At 49.1% G+C, this 11,097-nt stretch overlaps 1 protein-coding gene and 1 pseudogene across 1 annotated transcript; both read left to right on the top strand.

Annotated features, from left to right (window-relative positions):
• Nucleotides 1-3,838: 3,838 nt before the first annotated feature.
• LOC133543825 (uncharacterized) lies at nucleotides 3,839-6,751 on the top strand. Its single transcript, XM_061888652.1, has one exon. It carries the CDS (start codon nucleotides 3,839-3,841, stop codon nucleotides 6,749-6,751), a length of 2,913 nt encoding a protein of 970 aa, XP_061744636.1.
• A 450-nt stretch (nucleotides 6,752-7,201) lies between these two features.
• LOC133543963 (uncharacterized) lies at nucleotides 7,202-10,504 on the top strand (annotated as a pseudogene).
• Nucleotides 10,505-11,097: the final 593 nt, after the last annotated feature.

Genomic DNA, 11,097 nt, shown 5'->3' with positions numbered 1-11,097 from the left:
TTCCATAAATTCTTTTTTGAATTTTTTCTTAATTTTTTTTCTGTTGAATTTTGAATTTTAAAGAGTCAAAATTGAAGATAAACTATATTTCAAAATGTAATTTTCATTTTTTTCGTGTTTTTTCCTCTTTTAAACCGTTCAATTAAGTGTTTTTTTCGTCATTTATTCTCTACAAAAAACCTTCCGTAAAAGAAAAAAAAATGTATGACGGAATGACAGACAGAAATACCCATTTTTTTAATATATATGAATTTATTGATTAAAGGTAAATTGAGCAAATTGGCTATTTCTGGCAATTTATTTAAGTGTGTATCAAACTGGTAGCCCTTCGCATTAATCAGTACCCAAGAAGTAGCTCTTGGTTTCAAAAAGGTTGGTGACCCCTGCTTTAGAGAGTCTGCATGGACAGTTGGGCTTCACACCTAGCTGTGAAAATACAAAAACAAACAAACTTATGAAAACCCCAAGCGAGTAACGAGAACCACAACCGCAAGCATGTGTGCAAATACATAGAAGAGCTCGACGAGCTGATTTTCGCTCACTTCAATGAAATCGACAACTTCAACGTCAAGCCCGACAAATGTGCAATCCTGAAGGAAACTGTGTAGCAGATCAGACAGATAAAGGAGCAAGTCATACAAAATACAAAAATAAACTATTCAAGAAATCAGACTAATTTAGTGCATAGAAACGTAGTGACTGAGTCACTCACCAAAGTGAATCATTTCACTCGATTCACTCATCACAAAACACAGGTGCAAAAGCTATTCACATGGTTCCTGAACGTTTAGAATCGCCCCCACTCGATTCAAATAATTCACTTATCGCAGCGCGCATGTGGAGAACCTCAAGGTTCACTAAAGGCCTACTGAAATGAGATTTTCTTATTCAAACGGGAAAAGGAGGTCCATTCTATGTGTCATACTTGATCATTTCTTGATATTGCCATATTTTTGCTGAAAGGATTTAGTAGAAAACATCCACGATAAAGTTTGCAACTTTTGGTCGCTAATAGAAAAGCCCTGCCTTTACCGGAAGTATGTGCGCGTGACGTCACGAGTTGCAGGGCTCCACACATATTCACATTGTTTATAATGGCTCCGGGCGGCGGCAGTGTGAATGTTTCAGATGTAATTAGACACATTTACTAGGATAATTCTAGAAAATCCCTTATCTGCTTATTGTTTTAATAGTGTTTTAGTGAGATTTTAAATATTGTAAAGATATATTTTGAGGTCGGATGGCTGCGGTGAACACGCAGTGTCTCAGAGAGAAGCCGAGGAGCCAAGCTCACAGCTGCCTTTTTTGACAGCTGCAGGACGACGAATAATCCACTGATGTCTCCGGTAAGATATATATCACAATTTCCCCATCTAAAAACATGCTGGTTGACGGAGAAAAAACATCTTCGCTTGACCGCTCTGCTTCACAACAAACAAAGAAACACCGGCTGTGTTTTGTTTGCTAAAGACAGCTGCAATTCACCGCTTTCCACCAACAGCATTGTTCTTTATAGTCTCCATTATTAAATGAGCAAATTGCAAAAGATTCAGCAACAAAGATGTCCAAAATACTGTGTAATTATGCGATTAAAGCAGACGACTTTTAGCCGCTAGTAGTGCAGCGCTAATATTTCCTTACAGTCTGTGACGTCACGCGTACGCGTCATCATTCCGGGACATTTTCAACAAGAAACTCGCGGGAAATTTAAAATTGCAATTTAGTAAACTAAAAAGGCCGTATTGGCATGTGTTGCAATGTTAATATTTCATCATTGATGTATAAACTATCAGACTGCGTGGTCGGTAGTAGTGGGTTTCAGTAGGCCTTTAATTCACTCATCACAGAGCGCATGTGTACAGAACGCACATGATTGGCAACAGCACAAGTTTCACAGCCATTCGTCAACTACTAAAAATATTAATACAAATTTAATGAGCTCGCTATATAGCCATTGTGTCTTTAAATGTTCTTATTCATCCAGGTCATTGTCCTCTCAGGGCATTCAATCGGTCGCAACTGGACTGTTTGGTTTGTCTTGGAAGATGTTTTGCCTCTCATCCAAGTAGGCTTCATCAGTTCGTGCTCATAGACTAAGATTGGTCAGATCCAGCCTAGCGACTGGTGTCAAAACCCCAAATATATATATACTCCAAAACCAGGAGGGTGTGCCTGGGCAAGGCTTATTATAGTGAGAAAAACGACTGTTTTAATGCAAACAAGCAATCTTACTGTCAACGCCAACAACAGTCGTTGAAGTGTAATTTCCACTCGTTAGCATTGAAATACAACGATCATTGTGGATTGACAAATGCTAGTCCAAAATAGTCGGAATCCCCCATGTAAGAATTCCATTCAGTTGTATACACAATGGCACACATTCTGTAATGTGACTAGAATGCCATTTCTAACTCCTGTTATTTGTTGAAAGCCAAACTGCAGTGTCTTTTAGGAATGGTTGAAAGGACAGTGTTGTATGTGGGAGACAGGTAGTGTCGCAGACCAGCTCCTCTGTTCAAGGATGTTTTTTTAACCTTGACATAGATGGCGTGGCACAGTTGGGAGAGTGGCTGTGCGCAACCCGAGGGTCCCTGGTTCAATCCATCCATCCATCTTCTTCCGCTTATCCGAGGTAGGGTCGCGGGGGCAGCAGCCTAAGCAGGAAAGCCCAGACTTCCCTCTCCCCAGCCACTTTGTCTAGCTCTTCCCAGGGAGATCCCGAGGCGTTCCCAGGCCAGCCGGGAGACATAGTCTTCTCAACGGGTCCTGGGTCTTCCCTGTGGCCTCCTACCGGTTGGACGTGCCCTAAACACCTCCCTAGGGAGGCGTTCGGGTGGCATCCTGACCAGATGCCCGAGCCACCTCATCTGGCTCCTCTTGATGTGGAGGAGCAGTGGCTTTACATTGAGCTTCTCACCCTATCTCTAAGGGAGAGCCCCACCACCCGGTGGAGGAAACTCATTTCGGCCGCTTGTACCCGTGATCTTATCATTTTGCTCATGACCCAAAGCTCATAACCATAGGTGAGGATGGGAACGTAGATCAACCGGTAAATTGAGAGCTTTGCCTTCCGGCTCAGCTCCTTCTTCACCACAACGGATCGGTACAACGTCCGCATTACTGGAGACGCCGCACCAATCCGTCTGTCGATCCCCCGATCAACTCTTCCCCCACTCCTGAACAAGACTCCTAGGTACTTGAACTCATCCACATGGAGCAGAGTCTCCTCCCCGACCCGGAGATGGCACTCCACCCTTTTCCGGGCGAGAACCATGGCCTCGGACTTGCAGGTGCTGATCTCAATCCTCACCTAGTACAAACCTCGTCACGTCCGTTGTGTCCTGAGCAAGCTGCAGCTCTCGTAAGGGAGCACCCATACAACGCTACGAAAAACCCTAAAGAGATATAACCCCAGGGACGCCCGAAAGGGGGGGAGAATGAGCGCCCCGAATGGACAGATTTTCTGGTAACGACCCCTGCGAATGAAAAATTGACTACGAGTGCAGTCTGCAAATGTGGCAAGGTCTGCAAAAACCTGACTGGTCTAAAGATACATCAGACCAAGATGGACTACCTCAGGAAATCCGTGGTGCAACGCACAGTGCCAGTACCCTGTACGGCACCTGATGAGACGGAGGGGGATCCAGGCCCGGACACTACCCACAGTGCCCAGAACCTCCAAGCACCACCGGCGCATCCCCAAAGCAGACTGTCAGAACATCGTCGGATATTGTGGCCCGCTGCCAACAAGGAGTCAGAGTGGAAACAGTTTGATGAAGATGTTACTACAGCCCTGGAAGCAACAGCCAAGGGTAATGTGGACCAGAGGCTCAAGACAATGAGCATGTTCATAATTAGCATTGCATCAGACAGGTTTGGCATCAAGAAACATCGCGCTACCAAGACTACAACTGCAGCACCAATTCCAAACCGGCGAGAAACCAAGATTTCCCAACTCAGACAAGAACTGAGAGTACTCAGGGGCCAGTACAGGAATGCAAGCGACAATGAGATGGCAGCCTTGGCAGAACTGAGGGGTGTGGTAAGGGATAAACTACTCACCCTGCGACGTGCCGAGTGGCACAGGAAGAGAGGCAAGGAAAGGGCCCGCAAGCGCAGTGCCTTCATTGCAAATCCATTTGGATTCACAAAGAAGCTGCTGGGAGAAAAACGCAGTGGTCAACTCTCATGTCCCGAGGAGGAAATCAACCTCCACATCAAGAACACCTACAGCGACGGCATGAGAGAGCAAGACCTCGGCCACTGTGCAGCCCTCATATGCCCACCAGAACCCTGCACCCTGTTTGACACCAGCGAACCAACTCTGAAAGAAGTTAAAGAGGTAATCAAACCTGCCAGAACAGCATCAGCACCAGGCCCAAGTGGAGTTCCGTACAAGGTCTTCAAACAGTGTCCCCGCCTGTTGGAGCGTCTTTGGAAGATCTTCCGAGTGATCTGGAAAAGAGGGAAAGTACCTCAGCAGTGGACGTACGCAGAGGGAGTATGGATTCCCAAGGAGGAAAACGCAAGGAACATCGAGCAGTTCAGGACAATCTCCCTCCTCAGTGTTGAGTGCAAGACTTTCTTCAAGATCGTTTCCAATCGCCTCATGAGATTTCTCCTGAAGAACACCTATATTGACACCTCGGTGCAGAAGGGAGGAGTCCCAGGAGTTCCAGGGTGCATCGAACACACTGGTGTGGTAACACAGCTGATCCGTGAGGCGCGAGAGAACAGAGGCGATTTGACAGTACTGTGGCTGGACCTCGCCAATGCTTATGGGTCAATTCCACACAAGTTGGTGGAATTGTCTCTGAGCAGATACCATGTTCCAGAGAAGATTCGCAATCTCATTCTCGACTATTACAACAACTTTAGTCTGAGGGTATCCTCTGGCAGTTCAACATCAGATTGGCATCGTCTGGAGAAAGGCATCATCACAGGCTGTACAATCTCTGTGTCCCTGTTTGCACTGGCCATGAATATGCTCATGAAGTCTGCGGAAGTAGAGTGCAGAGGTCCTTTGTCCAAATCCGGCACCCGGCAACCTCCGATTAGAGCATTTATGGATGATCTCACGGTAACCACAACATCAGTGTCTGGATGCAGATGGCTCCTTCAAGGCCTTGATCGACTCATTAGTTGGGCAAGAATGAGTTTCAAGCCCTCTAAGTCCAGGTCCTTGGTCTTGAGGAAGGGTAAAGTATCCGAACACTTTCGCTTCAGTCTGATAGACATCCAAATTCCATCGGTGTCAGAAAAGCCAGTGAAGAGCCTGGGCAAGCTCTTCACTGGTGATCTGAAGGATTCCGCTGCACGTCAAGCTACCAGCGATAACCTCAACATGTGGCTCTCAGCGGTGGACAAGTTGGGACTTCCAGGGAAGTTCAAAGCCTGGATATATCAGCATGGCATCCTGCCTCGTATCCTCTGGCCGCTGCTGATGTATGAATTCCCAATGACCATCGTGGAGGGATTCGAGAGGAAGATCAGTTCGTCCCTGCGCAGGTGGCTGGGTCTGCCACGGAGCCTAAGCAACATTGCTTTGTTTGGGCACAACACCAAGCTGCAGCTTCCTTTCAGTAGTCTGGCAGAGGAGTTCAAGGTTTCCAGGCTCAGAGAAGTCCTGCTCTACAGAGATTCTGCTGATGGGAAAGTATCGTCAGCAGGTGTAGAGGTCAGAACAGGAAGGAAGTGGCGTGCCCAGGATGCAGTGGAGCGGTCAGAGGCGAGGTTGCGGCACAGCACCGTGGTGGGAACCGTAGCTACTGGTCGGGCTGGGCTGGGTAGTAACACCAAACCAAGCTACAGCAGAGCCAGAGGAAAGGAAAGGAGAAAGTTGGTCCAAGAGGAGGTTCGCGCCGAGGTGGAAGAGGCTCGCTTCAGCAGAGTGGTGGGAATGAGCAAGCAGGGGGCCTGGACCAAGTGGGAGCACATAGCTGGTCGCAAGATCACCTGGACCGAACTCTGGAAAGCGGAGCCACACCAGTTTAAGTTCTTGGTCCAGTCAGTTTATGATGTCCTCCCAAGCCCTGCTAACTTATTTACCTGGGGCCTGATAGACACACCTGTGTGCCAGCTCTGTCAGAAAAGAGGATCATTACAACACATCCTCAGCTGTTGCTCAAAGGCATTGGGATATGGCAGGTACCGGTGGCGCCACGACCAGGTCCTGCGGGCAATAGCAGACACTATCGGCACTGGCATCAACACCAGTAAGCGGCAACACCCAACTAAGAGCACAATTGCCTTTGTCCGAGCAGGAGAGAAACCTCAACCCTCCAAGAAGACCCAGGGTGGCCTGCTAACAAAAGCAAGGGACTGGCAGCTCTTGGTTGATCTAGGAAGGCAGTTGCGATTCCCAGACATCATTGCAACCACAACACTACGGCCAGACATGGTATTGACGTATGTAACCAGCAAGCAGGTGGTGCTCCTTGAGCTAACTGTCCCCTGGGAGGACAGAATGGAGGAAGTTCAGGAAAGGAAGAGGGCGAAATATGCAGATCTTGTGGCTGACTGCCGGAGGAACGGGTGGAAGGCCCGCTGCGAGCCTATTGAGGTGGGCTGCAGGGGTTTTGCAGGCAAGTCCTTACACCGTGTCCTGGGGCTCCTTGAAATTTGTGGACTGCACAGGCGAAGAGCCATAAAAAACATCTTGGAAGCGTCTGAAAAGGCTTCACGTTGGCTCTGGTTGAGGAGGGGGGACGCGTGGCGTAGTGCACTACCTGGACACAAGTCGAGGGACTGATCATCCTCGGCTGGGTCGCCCGGGTGAGGGTGTCTGATTAAGACCCGAAACACCCTATGACCCCGGGAGAATCACTGATGATGTGTCCAGGTTGCACCATGCGGTGTATCATAGTACTAATCCAGTATGGCAGCGCCATTGACTTCCAAGAAGAGGCTGGATGACAACCCCGAAAGTGTGGTGACAACTGGAGAGACAGTGGACAGCCCGGAAAGACGGCAACCGGGGCAGGGAGGGGTAGCATCCCAAGCTGCAGCTCTCTTAAGGGAGCACCCATACAACGCTACGAAAAACCCTAAAGAGATATACCCCCAGGGGCGCCCGAGAGGGGGGGAGAATGAGCGCCCCGAATGGACAGATTTTCTGGTAACGACCCCTGCGAATGAAAAATTGACTACGAGTGCAGTCTGCAAATGTGGCAAGGTCTGCAAAAACCCGACTGGTCTAAAGATACATCAGACCAAGATGGGCTGCCTAAGGAAATCCGTGGTGCAACGCACAGTGCCAGTACCCTGTACGGCACCTGATGAGACGGAGGAGGATCCAGGCCCGGACACTACCCACAGTGCCCAGAACCTCCAAGCACCACCGGCGCATCCCCAAAGCAGACCGTCAGAACATCGTCGGATATTGTGGCCCGCTGCCAACAAGGAGTCAGAGTGGAAACAGTTTGATGAAGATGTTACTACAGCCCTGGAAGCAACAGCCAAGGGTAATGTGGACCAGAGGCTCAAGACAATGAGCATGTTCATAATTAGCATTGCATCAGACAGGTTTGGCATCAAGAAACATCGCGCTACCAAGACTACAACTGCAGCACCAATTCCAAACCGGCGAGAAACCAAGATTTCCCAACTCAGACAAGAACTGAGAGTACTCAGGAGCCAGTACAGGAAGGCAAGCGACAATGAGAAGGCAGCCTTGGCAGAACTGAGGGGTGTGGTAAGGGATAAACTACTCACCCTACGACGTGCCGAGTGGCACAGGAAGAGAGGCAAGGAAAGGGCCCGCAAGCGCAGTGCCTTCATTGCAAATCCATTTGGATTCACAAAGAAGCTGCTGGGAGAAAAACGCAGTGGTCAACTCTCATGTCCCGAGGAGGAAATCAACCTCCACATCAAGAACACCTACAGCGACGGCATGAGAGAGCAAGACCTCGGCCACTGTGCAGCCCTCATATGCCCACCAGAACCCTGCACCCTGTTTGACACCAGTGAACCAACTCTGAAAGAAGTTAAAGAGGTAATCAAATCTGCCAGAACAGCATCAGCACCAGGCCCAAGTGGAGTTCCGTACAAGGTCTTCAAACAGTGTCCCCCCGCCTGTTGGAGCGTCTTTGGAAGATCTTCCGAGTGATCTGGAAAAGAGGGAAAGTACCTCAGCAGTGGACGTACGCAGAGGGAGTATGGATTCCCAAGGAGGAAAACGCAAGGAACATCGAGCAGTTCAGGACAATCTCCCTCCTCAGTGTTGAGTGCAAGACTTTCTTCAAGATCGTTTCCAATCGCCTCATGAGATTTCTCCTGAAGAACACCTATATTGACACCTCGGTGCAGAAGGGAGGAGTCCCAGGAGTTCCAGGGTGCATCGAACACACTGGTGTGGTAACACAGCTGATCCGTGAGGCGCGAGAGAACAGAGGCGATTTGACAGTACTGTGGCTGGACCTCGCCAATGCTTATGGGTCAATTCCACACAAGTTGGTGGAATTGTCTCTGAGCAGATACCATGTTCCAGAGAAGATTCACAATCTCATTCTCGACTATTACAACAACTTTAGTCTGAGGGTATCCTCTGGCACTTCAACATCAGATTGGCATCGTCTGGAGAAAGGCATCATCACAGGCTGTACAATCTCTGTGTCCCTGTTTGCACTGGCCATGAATGTGCTCGTGAAGTCTGCGGAAGTAGAGTGCAGAGGTCCTTTGTCCAAATCTGGCACCCGGCAACCTCCGATTAGAGCATTCATGGATGATCTCACGGTAACCACAACATCAGTGTCTGGATGCAGATGGCTCCTTCAAGGCCTTGATCGACTCATTAGTTGGGCAAGAATGAGTTTCAAGCCCTCTAAGTCCAGGTCCTTGGTCTTGAGGAAGGGTAAAGTATCCGAACACTTTCGCTTCAGTCTGACAGACATCCAAATTCCATCTGTGTCAGAAAAGCCAGTGAAGAGCCTGGGCAAGCTCTTCACTGGTGATCTGAAGGATTCCGCTGCACGTCAAGCTACCAGCGATAACCTCAACATGTGGCTCTCAGCGGTGGACAAGTCGGGACTTCCAGGGAAGTTCAAAGCCTGGATATATCAGCATGGCATCCTGCCTCGTATCCTCTGGACGCTGCTGATGTACGAATTCCCAATGACCATCGTGGAGGGATTCGAGAGGAAGATCAGCTCGTCCCTGCGCAGGTGGCTGGGTCTGCCACGGAGCCTAAGCAACATTGCTTTGTTTGGGCACAACACCAGGCTGCAGCTTCCTTTCAGTAGTCTGGCAGAGGAGTTCAAGGTTTCCAGGGCCAGAGAAGTCCTGCTCTACAGAGATTCTGCTGATGGGAAAGTATCGTCAGCAGGTGTAGAGGTCAGAACAGGAAGGAAGTGGCGTGCCCAGGATGCAGTGGAGCGGGCAGAGGCGAGGTTGCGGCACAGCACCGTGGTGGGAACCGTAGCTACTGGTCGGGCTGGGCTGGGTAGTAACACCAAACCAAGCTACAGCAGAGCCAGAGGAAAGGAAAGGAGAAAGTTGGTCCAAGAGGAGGTTCGCGCCGAGGTGGAAGAGGCTCGCTTCAGCAGAGTGGTGGGAATGAGCAAGCAGGGGGCCTGGACCAAGTGGGAGCACATAGCTGTTCGCAAGATCACCTGGACCGAACTCTGGAAAGCGGAGCCACACCAGTTTAAGTTCTTGGTCCAGTCAGTTTATGATGTCCTCCCAAGCCCTGCTAACTTATTTACCTGGGGCCTGATAGACACACCTGTGTGCCAGCTCTGTCAGAAAAGAGGATCATTACAACACATCCTCAGCTGTTGCTCAAAGGCATTGGGAGATGGCAGGTACCGGTGGCGCCACGACCAGGTCCTGCGGGCAATAGCAGACACTATCGGCACTGGCATCAACACCAGTAAGCGGCAACACCCAACTAAGAGCACAATTGCCTTTGTCCGAGCAGGAGAGAAACCTCAACCCTCCAAGAAGACCCAGGGTGGCCTGCTAACAAAAGCAAGGGACTGGCAGCTCTTGGTTGATCTAGGAAGGCAGTTGCGATTCCCAGACATCATTGCAACCACAACACTACGGCCAGACATGGTATTGATGTCTGTAACCAGCAAGCAGGTGGTGTTCCTTGAGCTAACTGTCCCCTGGGAGGACAGAATGGAGGAAGCTCAGGAAAGGAAGAGGGCGAAATATGCAGATCTTGTGGCTGACTGCCGGAGGAACGGGTGGAAGGCCCGCTGTGAGCCTATTGAGGTGGGCTGCAGGGGTTTTGCAGGCAAGTCCTTACACCGTGTCCTGGGGCTCCTTGGAATTTGTGGACTGCACAGGCTAAGAGCCATAAAATACATCTTGGAAACGTCTGAAAAGGCTTCACGTTGGCTCTCGTTGAGGAGGGGGGACGCGTGGCGTAGTGCACTACCTGGACACAAGTCGAGGGACTGATCATCCTCGGCTGGGTCGCCCGGGTGAGGGTGTCTGATTAAGACCCGAAACACCCTATGACCCCGGGAGAATCACTGATGATGTGTCCAGGTTGCACCATGCGGTGTATTATAGTACATTAAATGAACAAATTGCAAAAGATTCAGCAACAAAGATGTCCAAAATACTGTGTAATTATGCGATTAAAGCAGACGACTTTTAGCCGCTAGTAGTGCAGCGCTAATATTTCCTTACAGTCCGTGACGTCACGCGTACGCGTCATCATTCCGGGACATTTTCAACAAGAAACACGCGGGAAATTTAAAATTGCAATTTAGTAAACTAAAAAGGCCGTATTGGCATGTTTTGCAATGTTAATATTTCATCATTGATATATAAACTATCAGACTGCGTGGTCGGTAGTAGTGGGTTTCAATAGGCCTTTAATTCACTCATCACAGAGCGCATGTGTACAGAACGCACATGATTGGCAACAGCACAAGTTTCACCGCCATTCGTCAACTACTAAAAATATTAATACCAATTTAATGAGCTCACTATATAGCCATTGTGTCTTTAAATGTTCTTATTCATCCAGGTCATTGTCCTCTCAGGGCATTCAATCGGTCGCAACTGGACTATTTGGTTTGTCTTGGAAGATGTTTTGCCTCTCATCCAAGTAGGCTTCATCAGTTCGTGCTCATAGACTAAGAT

This window comes from Nerophis ophidion, linkage group LG26, assembly GCF_033978795.1.
Source record: "Nerophis ophidion isolate RoL-2023_Sa linkage group LG26, RoL_Noph_v1.0, whole genome shotgun sequence".
NCBI lineage: Eukaryota > Metazoa > Chordata > Actinopteri > Syngnathiformes > Syngnathidae > Nerophis > Nerophis ophidion.
Note: the sequence above shows the minus strand (reverse complement) of the source record. Positions and strands in the feature narration are given on the sequence as shown.

Bases quoted from the DNA above. Each gene is read 5' to 3' on its own strand.
- LOC133543825 (XM_061888652.1), top strand. From the start codon at position 3,839: ATGAGCATGTTCATAATTAGCATTGCATCAGACAGGTTTGGCATCAAG.